Source organism: Vipera berus (assembly GCF_964194415.1).
Source record: "Vipera berus genome assembly, chromosome: Z".
In the NCBI taxonomy this organism is placed as follows: Eukaryota; Metazoa; Chordata; class Lepidosauria; order Squamata; family Viperidae; genus Vipera; species Vipera berus.
In genome coordinates, this window is record NC_138205.1 from 123541369 (window position 1) to 123559189 (window position 17821).

At 40.0% G+C, this 17821-nt stretch overlaps 1 protein-coding gene across 1 annotated transcript in view; it reads right to left on the reverse strand.

Annotated features, from left to right (window-relative positions):
- Positions 1-17821, reverse strand: part of DPP6 (dipeptidyl peptidase like 6) — a gene marked incomplete at both ends in the record, with an annotated part of 250083 nt that overhangs the window by 18912 nt on the left and 213350 nt on the right. The window contains 4 exons of the mRNA XM_081346284.1: positions 3564-3611; positions 9907-10025; positions 12117-12164; positions 15165-15256. Of these exons, the coding sequence (XP_081202410.1) occupies positions 3564-3611; positions 9907-10025; positions 12117-12164; positions 15165-15256 (307 nt within the window). The remainder of the gene's footprint in view (positions 1-3563; positions 3612-9906; positions 10026-12116; positions 12165-15164; positions 15257-17821) is intronic.

The window sequence follows — 17821 nt, forward strand, 5'->3', positions numbered from 1 at the left end:
ATGACCATTTCAGCATCCCCACAGTCATGTGATCAAACTTTGGGTAACTTGGCAACTGGTGCGTATTTATAATGTTTGCAAGTGTCCCAGGGTCCTGGGATTGTCATTTGCAGCCTTCTTAGGGAGCTTCTTGAGCCGAAATTTCCATTGCTTATCAAGACAGCTGTTAATTGATTTGTGCTCCATTTTACACTTTTTGTCACAGTGGTTAAGTGAATCACTGCAGTTTCTAAGTGAATCATGCATTCGTTAAGCAAATCTGGCTTCCCCCATTGACTGTGCTCGTTGGAAACCATTTGGAAGGTTGCAAATGGTGATAGCGTGATACCATGATTCTGGGATGGTGCAATAATTATTGCCAAGTATCTGAATTTTGATCACATGACCATGGAGATGCTGCAAGAGTTGTAAGTTAGGAAAATAGTCATAAGTCACTTTTTTCAGTATTGTTGTAACTTTAATGGTCACAAAATAAAAGGTTGTCAGTCAAGGACTACCTATATACAGTAATTTTATGGGACCTGGGAATCATGCCTTTTCTATGATGGCACATGTTCTCTAGAATGTTTTATCCCAGACATATACTTGGCCCGAGTCTGCAGACCTTTAGAACGGGAATGAAAATTGATCTGCTTCCTTGGACAATCCTTGAATCAGGATGTTGGAGCTCCCATCTAGAAGAGTTTAATAAATTGGATTTCCTGGTCATTGATTAATTACTGAACTAGGTAACAACGTCAGCATGAAAGAGTGTGGGGTTTGCTGCCTGTACTTGCACCGCTAATATTACCTAGTTGGGTAATGAAACATCTGCAAGCAAACAACCAAACTCAGAGAGCACCAAGGACTCTACATATTTCTTCATATTGGAAGGCATGTTTGAGAACTAATAGAACATTTGGGGGAAACTTGTTTATGCATCAGCTTCCTTATGAACATTCAGCTTCCTTATAAGCCAGTTATGAACATCAGCCAGTTTGGTCTAGCGGTTAAGACATCAGGCTAGAAAGCGGGAAAGCACGAGTTCAAGTCTCACCTTAGCTACGAAAGCCATGGGGGGGGGGGATTTTCAGCCACTCACTCTCTCTCAGCCCAACCCACCTCATAGTTGGTGTTATGAGGAAAATAGGAGGAGAAAGGTATGTTGGATATGCTCACTGCCTTGAGTTACTTGTAAAAATGATAAAGATGGGATACAAATAAAAAATAAAAATAAGGCAGGGAAATATTGATTCTTTTTCCTCCCAATACTCTTCTACCACTTATCCTCAGCCCTCAGATCTGTCTCTAGTCAACCTGCATTGCAAAACCATCCTGTTCCAAATACTGATTTTTCTCTCTCTGTGGATATTTCAGCTGGGAGATATAAGGGTTCCATGTTAAAAGTTCTTCCTGAAAATCTCCCTTCTCATTTTTGTTGAAATCATAACTCCTATGAAAATGCCAAAGCATCAAACAATTAAGTCTGATTGCATGCTGGAATCCTCATTTAATTATCACTTGCTCAATTAGCCTTATCAGCACAAGGAGGCTGGCCCGTCTGGGACTCAAGAGCAGCCATTCTGTTTGCTCCCGTAATTGCATTTGCAGAAAGCAAGGACAGGCGAAATAAGAGCAGCCTCTGACAGATCTAAAGATTTCTGAATGCATCTCCCGAAACCGTTAACCCGCTGGGAATCCTTGCCTGCGCTGTTCAGACAACCAGTCCTTAATTAAATAGAAGCAGATGGTAATATTGGGTGGGATTCATAGTTATCAGATTATTGTAGAAGACTCTCGTATTATGAAATAGAATTATTTTGTGAATAAGGGGTGCTTACAATAGTTCCTTCTATTCATTACAGCAAGAGAGGCCTGCATAATGAGACCACTGCGTCCTTAATCACATGCACAAGACAAGAGGAGAAACTGCTTTCTATCTACCCATAACCTTTTATTCATCCTCTCTCTCTTTCCCAAGGTGACTCTTTTGCCCTTCTCTGCCCTCCAGTTCCTCTGCTTTCCAGCACTGCCTGTCTGCATGCAGGCATTTATTGATTTTGGTATTTATTTTATGAACTGGATCAGGCCAATATATGTGGTCTCCAATATACTCCTGGTTTTGAACATCTACTCGCTCTGAATCTTTTGTTGCAAAATTAGACATTTGAGAAATGTAAAACACAACCCAACCTAGACTTGTATTTTTTTCAGCCTACATATTTCCCATCCTTGTCCGCCCAAAATATCTGGTGCTGTGTGGAAAAAATAGGATTCCTTCTTCACCCTCTTTATATATTTTTAAAAAGCAGGAACAGTGATCAAACGAGAGTATTTACAGGCAAGGTGATAAAATACTCGTGGCACTTACCTATCCACCTTGCTTCAGCATTATTCCAAAACCTAAACTTTTGTCCTTGAAAATTTTATTTTTTTATTTATTAAATTTATATGCTGCCCATCTCAATTGTAAAAGCAAGTAGAGTGTTAAAACGTTAGCTATCAAGATAAAGAGATATTAAATAAGTTAAAAAGCAGAGTGCGACAGGGTGGAGTTCGGATCTCCTTCCTAAGTCCACTAACCACTTCCAACCACCTTCATTATAGTCCCAGGCCCGTTGGCAGGGCTAGATTTTGATGTTGTTACAGAAAACCAAAAGGCTGAGGGCAGATCTCACCTCAAAGCAGACCTGGGCATTTTATGAGTCTCGGGCCACATCCAGCCCTTTGGCTGTCCCTGTCTGCTACATAGGAGGAGGTCAATTGGTAGTTATAAAACAAAATATAAATAAGTGCAGGGGATGGGATGGGATGGGAGAAGAAGCCGAGTCATGGCTTTTCACAGTCACTGTGCGCTCCTTCAGTCAGCTGGCGGCCGCAGAAGGGTGGGGAGAGGAAACATTTTTCTGTTCCTGTGCAGCACCCACTCCTCACCTGGAGCAGACTGAGGAAGTATCAGTGGCGGTCACTGCGTAAGGGGATCCAGGCTCGGCCACCCACTGCTGCTTTGGTCAAAGAGTGGCCTTCCAGGTGAATGAGCAGAGTGCAGCCAGCAGCTATTGGTTCAGAACAGTCCCGGTTCCTCACGTGGCCCCTTGGGGAAATTAATTGCCCACTCCTGCCTCAAGGGATATGATGTTCCAGAGGGCAGGAGCCACAGCAAAAAAGGCCCTTCTCCTGGAGCCCGCCAACTGGAATTCCTTGATTGACAGGTTCTGCCGCATGCCCCTTCTGCAGGAGCAAGTGGGATGGGCCTATCCTGTTGGGATGAGATAATCCCTCCGGTAGCCTGGACCCACCCCATTTTCATATTCTTAGAGGCATCTAGGTTGCTGGCTTTCGGCCAATAAACATGACATCAGATACACAGCATGTCTCTTTACTCAAGGGAAGGACCAGCTGTGCGATTCTATAGCTCCAATTTCTCTACGTTTATCTCACACAATAAAACTAATACCCACAAATATTCTTTAGCTTTTTACTCATTGGAACTTGAGATAGCTCTCTACTTTTGTTTTCTGCTGGGCATGTTGTCTTCCCTTTCGAAGATCTCCCAATCTCAAAAGCCCCCTACAAATACTTACTTTCTGTATCGGATGTTCTGTGGACAGTTACCATTGGAATTCGTGGACCTTGAAAAAAAGAAAGAAAATGTATTTAGGTTTAAGAAAATGCATCTAAAGTGATATTCAGGGCTAGATGTTAAATCCCTGTCCTATTGCATGGAAAGCTGATCTAAGCAACCAGTTGCCCAAAGATAATTAATAGGCACCAACCAAAAACATGGAAGATAGACAGACTCTCCCAGCGGAGCACTGGGTTGCTTCATCTTCTCTAATTTGTCAATATTTTAATTAGTGCAAACACAATTAAATGAATTTGTTTTAGATTATTTTAATGTCATACTATGTATATGACACAAAGGATTATACTTCTCAGATAATGCACTGTGTGAAGGAGAAAGTAAAGCTCTAAGAATGCAAGCATTTCTAGCAGGATATTAATTGATCTTTAAGCATTGCTCCCTGCCAGCTTTGTCTACAGTGATGTTGTTCTTCTTTTTAAAAAAAATACAATCTCCTAGACACCAAAATCTGAAATGCATCCACCCTGCTACAAAAAATAATAATAAAGTGATTCAGAAACCAAAACAGGACGGTATGTTTGAAGCAATTCAGATAGCCCTGTATGTATTACAGCCATCTGGTCAATGGGTCAGCTAAAGTCACCCAGGGCACCTAGATGTTTAAAAATTTCAAATGTGCCTTCCAACCCCAAGGATTGCAATCGATAAATATACTCTTAGAGTAGCACACAAAAAGAAAATAAGGAAGAAATCTTTGTGGTCAAAGGAAGGGAATGTATAGTTCTGAATTACCGACAGGTAAGTTGTCCACTTACGACTGGTTGCTTTGCAGCCATTTGAAATTATGAAAGACTTGCCAGGGGATTATTTATAACTCAGACAATTGTTCCCTGTGGTCAGGTGATCAAACCTTGGGCATTCAGCAGTCAGAATGTATTTATAGTTGCTTGTAGTGTCCCATAGACAAGTGACCACATTTCATGAAGAGTTTTGCTGAAAATTAGCATTTACTTCCAATTTTCAGGAAAATGGCACTCCTAGCAAACTACTGGTTCCCTTAAGGACTATGGTGTTTGCTTTACAACCACAGTGTTGGCTTAACAACTGCCGTGATTTTTTTTTATGACTGCCATTATGACCATAGGCAAGCTCCCATCACGGATTATAATGGCAGCTAGTTTCACAATTGTAGGTGAGACTACCTGTAATTGTGTGGCCAGCTGTATAAGAACACTTATTTTGATCTAAAGCTCAACATGTTACATACCCATGCCATGCTTCTTTGCCCTCTCTGTTTTATTTTTTAATGTTCTTTAATTAAAAAGAATGAATAATGCAAAGCAAGGTAACTCGATATAGACAACAACAACAACAACAACAACAACAACAACAACAACAACAATAATAATAATAATAATAATAATAATAATAATAATAATAATAATAATAAAGCACTACATAGTTAGTACCTTAAAAAAATAGCTGGGAAAGCAGATAATAACAAGATCTGGCAATGGCTAAGAGCAGGAAAGTTGAAGAAAGAGGCTGAGGGACTAATTCTGGCTGCCCAAGACCAAGCCTTAATGAGAAATACATACAAAGTCAAAATTGAGAAGACAGCAACAGACAGTAAGTGCCACCTATGCAAAGAAGCTGAAGAAACAGTGAACCACCCGGTAAGCTGCTGCAAGAAGATCGCACAGACTGACTACAAGTAGTGGCATGACAAAGTAGCAACAATGGTGCATTGGAAGATCTGCAAGAAATATCATTTGCCTGTAAGCAAGAACTGGTGGGATCATAAAATAGAGAAAGTCATAGAAAATGATAAAGTTAAACTGCTCTGGGAGCTCAGAATTCAAACAGACAAGCACCTACAACATTACAATTGTCATTAAGAAAGACAAAAAAGTCTGGATAGTGGATGTGGCAGTGCCTGGAGACAGCAGAATAGTCGAGAAAGAACTGGAGAAGATAACAAAATGCAAAGACCTACAAATAGAAATAGAAAGACTGTAGCAAAGGCAAGCAAGGGTAGTACCAAAAGTAATAGATGCCTTGGGTGCAATCCCAAAACAACTGGAGCACCACTTGAATACCATTGGCACTGACAAATTCACCATTAGTCAATTGCAAAAGGGGGCCTTACTAGGAACTGCTTCCATCCTGCGACGATATCTGTAATAGCATCAAACATCCACATCTGCCTATCCCAGATCCTTGGTAAGGACTCAATAGGTAGACAAAAATGTCAAAACCAGTCTGAACATCTGGCTGACTGTGCGATGATGATGATGAAGAAGAAGAAGAAGAAGAAGATGATGATGATGTTGGAAGGGACCTTCGAGGTCATCTAGTCCAACCCCCTGATCAGGCAGGAAATCCTATACCATTTCGGACAAATGGCTGTCCAGTCTCTTCTTAAAAACTTCCAGTGTTGGAGCATTCACCACTTCTGGAGGCAGGTTGTTCCACTGGTTAGTTGTTCTAACTGTCAGGAAGTTTCTCCTTAGTTCTAGGTTGCTTCTCTCCTTGATTAATTTCCATCCGTTGCTTCTTGTCCTGCCTTCGGGAGCTTTGGAGAATAGCTTGACTCCCTCTTCTTTGTGGCAGCCCCTGGGATATTGGAACACTGCCATCATGTCACCCCTCGCCCTTCTCTTCGTTAAACTACACATACCCAATTCCAGCAACCGATCCTTATATGTTTTAGCCTCCAGACCTCTAATCATCATTGTTGCTCTTCTCTTTACTCTTTCTAGAGTCTCAACATCTTTTTTACATCATGGTGACCAAAACTGGATGCAGTATTCCAAGTGTGGCCTTTCCAAGGCATTGTAAAGTGGTATTATCACTTCACATGATCTTGTTTCTATCCTTCCGTTAATGCAGCCTAGCACTGTGTTGGCTTTTTTGGCAGCTGCAGCACACTGCTGGCTCATATTTAAGTGATTGTCCACTAGGACTCTGAGATCCCTCTCACAGTTACTACTATTGAGCAAGGTACCCCCTATACTATACCTGTACATTTGGTTTATCTTGCCTAAATGTAGAACCTTACTTTTTTCACTACCTTGGCCACTTGCATGTATTTGTAATGGCTGCAGTGTCCTGGGATCATAAGATTGCCATTTGCAACCTTCCCAGCAAGCTTCCGACAAAGAGAGTTAATGGGGGAAGCTGAATTCACTTAACGACAGTGTGATTCACTTAACAGCTAGGGCCAAAGGTCATTAAGACAGGCACGACTCGGTTAACAACCACCTTCCTTAAGAATGGAAATTCTGGTCCCAATCGTGGCCATAAGAACTACCCGTACCACTTTTTTAAAAATTCATTGGAGCACGTGTATAAAAATGATTTGAGCTCAACGGTGCAGTTGTGGTGGCCGTGGACTTTTTTTTTAATCCCTTCCTGCAGTTACCTCTGGCAGCTTCCTAAAATCAAAGTGCCTTAATCTCGGAGTATTTCAAAGGCTGCCATCTTTATTTTGAAGTGAACCTGAGAAGTACAGATGAGCAATAAAGATTCTGGATATCCAGAATATAGAATATAGAATCTGGGTATCCAGGTTTCAGTTAAGATAAATAGGAAATGTCATTTTGCTCCATCAAAGTTGCTGAGAAGTAAAAGGAATTTTGGAGTCTTCTAACAAGAGATTAGAAGAGGGAAGGGGATGGAGGAAACTTTGAGTCTGGAAAAATAAATGTTTCCCAAAGAGCACCCACTTGTTTTCTTCCTAAGTTGGCAGAGGAGTGTTACATGATTAAAAATAGGTGTTATTCTAGACAAAATCTGAGTAAACTGTTATGGGTTATTCTATCTATACCAAACTTTCTAAAGGCATCTGCATGTTCCCCTGAGATCTGCATTTTCTTTATCGCACATTAATACAGCTGTTTTCATCCCACAAACTGTTTTCTGCTTTTGCACAGTCCATTATATTAAACTGAGGGAAAGCCAGAAAAAAAAAATCCATTAAGGAAGCTTTAAAGGAATCAAGGTTGTCATCTGGTGTGAACAAAGCCCTTCTGAAATATTGTTCCACTACACTGCAAAACATTTTCCTTGCAAACATTCATGTATTTATGGTTTCCCGAGCAAAAGTCAAATTCAATACCTCTTAACATTGGGAATACACAATGCTTTTGTGTGTACACATGTATGTTACTTCCAGATGAATGTAACCTTGCAATCAATAATATTTTTTCTCTCTCCATGATTCAATGATTGACTTTCTTCCCAGATCCCCATATTTTAATATAGGTGCAAATGTACCCGCAGTGATATTTCCTTTGATGTTGGCAGAAAAGAAAATCTATACTAAGCGAACACACAAAATGACAGTTTTTGCTATTGAGGCAAGCAGTTGCTCAGGGAATTGGGAAAAAAGGTAGATTTAAGTTGTTTCATCAGTTAAAAGACTGATTAATAGTTAGAAATAGTATTAAAATTATTTTATGAGCTAAGACATTCTCTACTACTTTTCCCTTAGTTACATAATGATCACATTGCAACAATGCTGTTTCAAAGAAATGCTATTTTCCAGCCATTCATGATGAAACTAACAAAATCTTAACACATCTGGGGCCAAAGAAAATAATTAAAGGTGCCACATATTTTTGGAAAATCCTGTTTTGCCTTTCCAAAACACTATGTGATGCCTGCCTGTGGTTTTTTTTAAAATAAAAGTTAATAACAGAGTCGCCTGATGGTGAGATGGGCGGCATACAAATTTTAAAAAATACTAAAGTAAAATAAAATAAAGCTGATAGAAATCATGATAATGAGCAATCAGTATTCAGGGATAACTACCAAGAAACATAAAAACGTGAGAAAGGTTTTTTAAAAAGATAAAAAGAAAGTAAATGTGTCCTTCCTTTTTAGTGGGTAAAAGGAAAAAAAAAATCCCTCTTCTTCAAATATCTTCAGAAAATTTCATAGAAGCAAATCTTTTCCTACACAACCAACAATGAAAATGGTCTGCTGTCTCTATCATGGTACCTTTCCAGCAATGATGAATGATTTAAAAGATCAGCTGGAGATATGGAGATCACACAAAGCCCTGGATGCTACAAAGGGGCTAATTGGCAGAAGCATATCTCCCCTCCCTGCGGCCCCCCTCCCACCCCAGCATATGGCTTCCGGGATCTCTTTATTTGCTAGGCCATGAATTATGGATCACTGTAATGCATTAAAATCTCATATACCAAGGCCATATTATCATACTAATAAACAAAGACGCCAGGAGCACTTTTCAATCCCTGACTGTAATTAAAAGCTGTGTGTTGCCAGTAATATTCTCTGAGTCAATAACAGAGACAAATGTTTCTGGCATTTGCTGGTGATCACAGATTTTTTTTCTTTAAAATCCTGAATGGTTTTTATGAGCTTTGAAAGTATTGGCACCCCCCCCCCCACCCCACCAACTTCCATAGCTTTGTAGTTCAGAGGTAGCTGCAGAGAGCTGGGTCAAAAACCTCAAGATGCAATTGAAGTCCTGGCCATTTTTGATGGGTGTCATCACAGCATTCTTGATTTTTTTTCCAAATCTCTTCTGCAGATCAGATATGTGTGTGTGTGTGTGTGTGTGTACATACACACACACACACACACCAAAAATATAATAATAATAATAATAATAATAATAATAATAAGAAGAAGAAGAAGAAGAAGAAGAAGAAGAAGAAGAAGAAGAAGAAGAAGTTGAAAGGGACCTTGGAGGTCATCTAGTCCAACCCCCTGCTAAGGCAGGAAACCCTATACCATTTCAGACAAATGGCTGTCCAGTCTCTTCTTAAAAACTTCCAGTGTTGGAGCATTCACAGCTTCTGGAGGCAGGTTGTTCCACTGGTTAATTGTTCTAACTGTCAGGAAGTTACTCCTTAGTTCTAGGTTGCTTTAGTACAAACAAAACAAAAAGCTGTAAGTATCCTGCCTTAGCCATGAAAGCCAGATGAGTGACCTTGGACCAACCTACCTCACAGGACTGTTGTGGGGAAAACAGGAGGAGAAAGGTGTGTTGAATATGTTGCCACCTTATTTGTAAAAATAATAAAGGCCAGAATATAAATGAATAAATAATAAATTAAGTGAATTTTTTCAGTGTTGTTGTCATTTTGAATGATCGCTAATGATTCTAAGTTGAGGACTTATCTGGTAAATGATAAATGGTAAACGGCTCTAAGTTGAGGACTTATCTGGTAAATGCTCTTAAAATACTTTGTATTCATTTGCATTCCATTTCTTTCCCAACGCCTTCTGGATGAATCTGCTCTTTGGGGCATCAACCTTTTTTACAGAAGGCCTGAAATAACTTGGCGATTATTTGTAAAGCCTACCTTCACAGGTCAACAAGAAATATGCCATGTTGTGGCTGAAAGTTGCACGGAAGTAAGTGCAGTTGTTAATCAAATCACAAGAGAGACATTGCCGGTTGAAGTTCCCCTTAGTGCTGGCACTGTAACAAACAATGGAAAACAAAAAGATTTAATTGTCAAAAAGCAAAACAGGCTGGAGTATTTATTAATGTTTGATCTAGACCCCAAGGTGATCTCTGCCTCAAATTCACTCTTCCCCAATCTGATTCCATCCAGATGAGTTGCAACCCACGTAGGCTAGGAATTCTGGGAGGTTACAGCCCCATATATTTCAAAGGGCGAGGGAGACTAAACTAGATAAGTAGATAGGAGGACAGGTAGATGAATAATCTCTCAAAATGCAAGGCAGTTTCTATGTATTCATGATGGCTAGATTCATTCATTCATTCATTCATTCAATTTTTATTCTGCCTTTATTATTTTATTAGTAACTCAAGGCAATGAACATACCTAATGCTCCTTCCTCCTCCTGTTTTCCCCACAATAATAACCCTGTGAGGTGGATTGGGCTGAGATAAAGGGACTAGCCCAAAGTCACCCAGCTGGCTTTCATGCCTAAGGTGGGACTAGAACTCACCATCTCCTGGTGATCGGCCTAAAGTCACCCAGCTACCTTTCCCGACTAAAACTCACCATCTCCTGGTGATTGCCCCAAAGTCATCAATCTGACTTTCATGTCTAAAGTGGAGTTAGAACTCACAGTCTTCTGGTTTCTAGTCTGCTGCCTTAACTACTAGACCAAACTGGCTAGATGAAATGGGAACAAATCAGCTGCAATGACCTACAACGGTATTTCTCAACCTTGTCAATTTTAAGATGCGTGGACTTCAATTCCTCCAAATTCCCAAGCCAGCCATCAGCCTAGGAACTGACCTAGAACACTGAGAAGACAGAGGCTTTTAAAAGGTTTAGGCCTAGACAGAACAAATTGGTGTTTTTTTTTTTAAAAGGAATGGAATTATGACCAAAAGCTAAGTCTAAAGTGACAGTAGGCAAGTGCCGAAGGCAAAAGACATAATTACACATCAAGGGTGAAAAAAACAGTTGGGTGTAGTGCAGTGTTTTTCAATCTTGGCAACATTCAGAAATATGGACTTCAACTCACAGAATTCAGAAATTCTGGAATTTGAAGTCTTTCTATCCCAAAGTTACAAAAACTGGAAAAGACGAGTGTAGTGGATAACGTGCTGGATTAGGAGTTTGGAGACCCAAATTCTAGTCTTCCCTTAAGCACAAAGGTTGACTCTTGATTGTGACATCAAAAAAAGGGCTATCACCCAACTTGCACTGGAGCAGATGACGGTTCAAAACATTCAATGAAAAGACTTTCATCCTATAGTGGATTGATCTGGGCTGATAATAACAAGAATATCACAAATGAAGGCAAACATGTATGTCCCAGGATAATGTTGCGGGATCCAATCTGGATCAGTCACTAGGACCAGAGCTTTAGTCTTCTGAGTTTTTGGAGCTTCTCTCTAGCAGGAGTCCAAAAGCTCAGAAGACTAAAGCTCTGGTCCCAGTGACTGATCCAGATTGGATCCCGCAACAATAATATTATTCTGTATCAAGACTCTGATTAAAACAATGGGAGATCCAAGAGCTTTGTCTGAAACTGCCTTCTTGGTGTACATCTAAGCACTGAGTCCTGACTGATGCATCCATCAGGGAGACCTGGATGGTTTACATGTGGAATATGCAGACCTTTTAGGAAGGACTTCTTCAGCATCTGCCCCCTGAGGGGATGACAGACAAGCACAACCTTTTCTGCATAATGAAACACGTCAAACAAGAACTGTGTTATTGGCAATAGCTCATCTGCCTATGGCGCTGCAGACACCAGTCTCTTGTGAGGTGATGTCATCCTAAAAATATTGGATAAATGCGAAGAGTCTTGCTATTTTGCTTATCTTTAAAATGCATTTGGTCCCGTTTAAAATATTTTGTGTTGGGATGTTTGCTTCCTCCCCTCCTCCAAAGTAAATAAATAAATAAATATCAAGAGGGACAGAAAGGGAAGAAGAGAGAAATGATGAAGACAAAGACAGATAAACAATAATATCCACCAAATAAAGGTAGGGAAGCTGACAGCAACATTAAGTGTAAAAGTGGCAAGAGCCTTTTCCCCCAAATATAATCAGAAAGTTATCTTTGCATAAAACTAATGATACCTGTATAAATGCCGAGTCCTTGGCAACTCTTCTGTGCTGAGGAAATAGCTAAAATAAAATACATACATAATTAGGTTTTTAGGACCAATATTTCACTGGTGTGAGTTCCCTAAGCATAGATTTACTTTAAAACAAAAGTGAAAAATGTCTGGCCAAAAGTTTCTTACATCCCAGAAACATTTTCCAAAATGTTTGTTTCTTGATAAAATCTAGATTCCAGGTTGTTTTTTCTTAGACAAATCTCTAGTCCTCATGGCTGGGAGTTTGAAAAAAATAGGTGAGTGGTTTAGGTTCCCCACTTCTTCACTGTGCTGTGTGAATATTCAAGCTCTTTCCCAGTCCTTCCCAAATATTCATTTCTGTCTCCTGTTGTTGTATAATTATTTTTCCCCAGTGCATATAAATGTGTATTCAGCTTTCAACTGCAGAGGTGGGGACAATCTGGAGATATAAGTGGGGCCCAATCAATGATGCAGGGTGTATATAAAATACTGTTTCGCTATATGAAACTAACTGACAGGTTGACAATTGCAACTCTATTGTTTGCTTATTAAATATACTTCCATAGCTCTGGTGGTTCATATGACAATAAAAGTGATAGAAATACTGTAGATACAGATAGTCTTCAACTTATAACTACTTATTTAGCAATTGTTCAATGTTACAATGGCATTTTAAAAAGGGATGTATGACCAATCCTTGCACTTCTAACCCTCACAGCAGCCCTGTGGTCACATGATCAGAATTCAGGCACTTGGCATGTATTTATGACAGTTGCAATGTCTCGGGGGTCATGTGATCACCATTTGTGACCTTCCCAGCTGGCTTCTCAGAAGGAAAGTACTGGGGGAAGCCAGGTTCACTGCATGCAATGCAACAACTGCATGATTCACTTAACAACCGTGGCATAATTTATGTGGTTATCAACTTCCTTGCTAGTCCCATCCTTGGCTGTAAATCAAGGACTACCTGCATGGATTAAATTCAGCATCATTAAAATTTGCTCTGTCTTATTCTTACTGAACCTCTTTGGTGACCAATCCTCCATTTTCTAGCATCCCACCAAATTGTGGTCCTGATTTCTCTATATTTTATGAATTATAGTCTATATTGATGGTTGAAAAGTAATCAGAAACTCTTGTTCATACTTTTCTGGCTAAAACTGTAGTTGGATGTAGCTGTTTCGCATTTGAGGGCCACATGTTCATGAACTATATTTGAACACATTTGTCAAAGTGACATGGAAATCAAGCAATTAAATATAGTCACATGCAATTACGCTTTCCAAATTAGTCACGGCTTTCCAGCTGTCAGATGAATCTCAATGCTGATCAAAGCAATAGAAAAATATCATTTCCATTGTACTGATTTAAACTGCTGCTATTACAAGACTGACAGTTCAGCAATGAATCTTCTTTAACAGTTCTCATTCTTCTCCCAAAATTAAGATATTTCAGACATAAAGGGTTATATCATTCAATGCATTTTAATACTACTTTTAAAAAAAAAATCCTGGAAATTCATTAAATTTTCCTTTCTGACAGTCGGATCAGTTCAGCACAAAAATCAAAGGACAAATAATAATAAATAAGATATATCCAAAGTGCTTCTTTTATCTGAAATGTCATAGAATCAAAGAATGCATGTGTTGCAAGGGAACCCAGAGGTCATACAATCCAACATGCTGTTCGATGCAGAAATCTGCTTAGCCATTTAGGACAAGAGGTCCTCCAGTCACCATTTAAAAATCTACAGCAAATAATATTTATTGATATCACAAAATTCCTCCTAAGCTTCAGTCTGGATCTTCCTCTTTTAATTCAACGTATGGGCCTTAACTTGTCCCAAAGCAAAGAATCGATCTGACCCTTTTACTATGATAGTCTTACATAAGGATAACTGTATAGCTAATTGATCTTGTTCAAATGCTATACATTTGATCTTGTTCAAGGTGCTGGTGATGACCTATAAAGTCCTAAATGGCTTGGGTCCGGGATATCTGAGGGAACACCTGCTGCCGGCATCAACTCCCCATCGTCCTGTGCGCTCCCACAGGGAGGGCCTTCTCAGGGTGCCGCCGGCAAAGGTTTGCCAGTGGGCAACACCCAGGGGGAGGGCCTTCTCTGTGGGTGCGCCTGCCCTTTGGAACCAGCTGCCAGTGGAGCTCAGGACTGCCCCTGATTTTCGTTCGTTCCGCCGGGACCTGAAGACCTGGCTCTTTGAGCTTTCCGGCCCAGGCTGAGAATTTTAATTTTAATTTTAATTGGGGGCTTTTACTTTTTCAGGGACTGTTGTAATTTTTTTAATTGTTTTTAACTTTTGTATTTCTTGTTTTAATTACCCTGTAAACCGCCCTGAGGACTGAGAATTTTTAATTTTTAACTTATTGTAATTGGGTTTTTAATCAGGTTATAGGGGTTTTAGATTTTTAATCAAGGATTATTTAATCTATTTTAATTGTTATTAACTTTTTGTATTGTAGTTTTAATTGCTTTGTGAACCGCCCTGGGTCCTACAGGAGAAGGGCAGTATATAAGTTCAATAAATAATAATAATAATAATAATAATAATAATAATAATAATAATAATAATAATAATAATAATAATAATAATAATAATAATAATAATAATAATTTAAACTTTCCTCATTCCTCAAATTATTCCTCAAAGGGGTTGAATTCTAGGATGGAATTAACTCCATAAGTTGAATGCAATGTTTGTGTTAATGAAACCCAAGATTGCATTGGCCTGCTCAGCTGCTGCATCACATTGTTTGCTCACGTTCAGCTGCTGGTCCACTACTGCCAAGTCAGATCTTCCCATTTCTTAGGCAGCAGAAATTGTTTCAATGACCCTAATGACAGCAGGAGGGTCTTCATAACAACCTGTTATTATTTCACAGATTGGGACTTTCATCTGAATCAAAGTAAAACTGATACACATTTTTTGGCTTCCAGCAAGCCATGGATGCTTTCCACTGATCAGGCTATCCTATGTAAATTTCAAATTACATCAGCTTCTTTTACTTTTAAAAAACAAATTACTTACATTTTATGCTGCATCTCATCATAGCCCAAAATTTTGGTCACATCCCAGTCACCCGATGTAATAGACTGTAAATTATCATTGCTGCTATTGGGCTGCCAAGAAAAAGAAGAAAAAAAGAACTTCAGAAAGATTTAGCAAAACCTCTTATCAGTAAAAATCAGACTTACCTTTTTTTCAAACATATTCCCTGAAATTCTCTACCACAGTCTGAAAAATAGCATTATGCTTCTCCTTTTCTTTGCAGTCTTAAAATATAAATGCCATGTAAAAAGGGGGCTTGAATTTATGCCTGAAATAAACATATTCCTTACTCAAGAGCAGAATAACAGAATAACAGAGTTGGAAAGGAGCTTAGAGGTCATCTAGTCCAACCCCCTGCTCAGGCAGGAAACCCTATGCCAGGGGTCAGCAACCTGAAACAGTGAAAGAGCCACTCGGAACCGGTTCCCTCACAAAAGGAAAAACTGGGAGCCGCAAAAAATGTGTGTGCATGTGTGTACAAGCGCGCATGCGCAGAACAGGATTTGACTGAAGAGTGGAGCCAAGGCGAGATATGCACCTACCCTGCATATTTGAACTGATTGGTTGAACTTTTTTAGTCCCACTTTTTTTTTTTTGGACTGCACATGGCAGAGGACTGGGAGCCGCGGGAGACAGTTGAAAGAGCCGCATGCGGCTCCAGAGCCGCGGGTTGCAGACCTGTGCCCTAGGCCATTTCAGACAAATGGCTGTCCAGTTTCTTCTTAAAAACTTCCAGGGTTGGAGCATTTACCACTTCTGGAGGCAGGTTGTTCCACTGGTTAATTGTTCTAACTGTCAGGAAGTTTCTCCTTAGTTCTAGGTTGCTTCTCTCCTTGGTCAGTTTCCATCCGTTGCTTCTTGTCCTGCTTTCAGGTGCTTTGGAGAACAGCTTGGCTCCCTCTTCTTCATGGCAGCCCCTGAGATATTTGAACACGGCTATCATGTCCCCCCTCGTCCTTTTTTTCATTAAGGGAGAAAAGGGAAGCAAAGGGAGAAAAAAGTACTGTGGGTAGTACTTGAATTACAACTGTAATTAAGCCCAAAATTATGGTTGTAACTTGCTAAAATTATAAGTTGAGGTGGCCACATGACTGAAAGTAAATTTCTGGCTTTTTCTGTAGTGGTTATTAAGCAAATGCTCTGATCGTTGAGTGAATGCAGCAGTCGTTACACAAAACCACTCATGGCTGGGTTTTTTGGCAGAAACCAGCAAAAAAAACACACACACACACATTACAAATGTGACTCCAGAACACCCTAAATGGGTGGTAAAGCTGTCTGCAGGCAGGTGATAGCATGACCATATATGATGGCTAAGGATGCTTTTCAAGCTGTAAAACTGGTCATTAAGGGAAGACTATCTGTACTGAGGTCTTTCCATATGGAGGACAGGTTGTCATTGCTGCATTTTGTCCATATGTACAATTTTGGATGCAACATTTTCCAAAGATTGAATTTTGCAAGGATTTTTTGCAAGGAAGAGGTAATTCTGTAGACCAGGGGTGTCAAACTCAATTTCATTGAGGGCCGCAACAGCATTGCGGTTGCCCTCAAGGGGCCGGGTGGGTATGGCCAGGGTGGGCGTGGCCTACTGGGTGGGCGTGGCTAGAGTGCATATGGCCTACTGGGTGGGCATGGCCAGCTCTACATCGTTCTCATCAAGGGTGCCTATACGGGCCTGGGCAGGAGTGGGACAGATAAGAGGGTCTCTGGCAGAAAGAGGGTCTCTGCGCCAGGGCCAAGGCAGTGGGGGCCGTTCCCTCACTGTTTCCAGGATGGCTTCGTGGGCCACATGAAACCACTTCGCGGGCCGGATCTGGCCCCCAGGCCTTGTGTTTGACATGTCTGCTGTAGACCAAATTGTCAGAGTTTTGAATCTGGGTCGTAAGTACCCTTTTTTGGATTGGTTGTAATTTTGAATGGTCACTAAACAACTGGCCATGAATTGAGGACTACCTATATAAGCTCATGGAAATATCTGAACAGCAACCCTATTGTAAAAACTAAAGCAGATTGGACCCTGGATCCTGACAACTTTCTCAAACAACTAGAAATAATACTTAAATAGCAGAAAGGCACCAAATTCACTTTTTCCTCCATCTGTGCCCCAAATTCATTTTCCAAAAAAGAGAGAATACTTGAGTATTATCTGATATGTTCAGAGGGCCATTGACCAATTACTAATTTTTGATACATTATAGACCTATGGCTGTTATGCATCTTTAAGAGCCGTGGTGACACAGTGGTTAAAGTGCGGTATTACAGGCAAACTCTGCCCACTGCCAAGAATTTGATTACGATTGGCTCAAGGTTGACTCAGCCTTCTATCCTTCCAAGGTTGGTAAAATGAAGAGCTAGACTGTGGGGAGCAATATGCCAATATTTGTAAACCACTCAGGGAGTGCTGTAAAGCACTATGAAATGGTACATATGTCTAAGTGCTATTGCTATTTACATAGATATTTTTGAATATATTAATAATTGGTGGATTGCACTGCAAAAGTCAGAGGAAGTAGAAATAATTATATTACAGTTTCTACATGGGTTCCAGAAGTGTGAATTGTAACTTCTATTAAAATGGGAACAATTTATATTTGTCCTCATTTTTCTCCCAGAGTGGCTAAAATCAGGTGAAA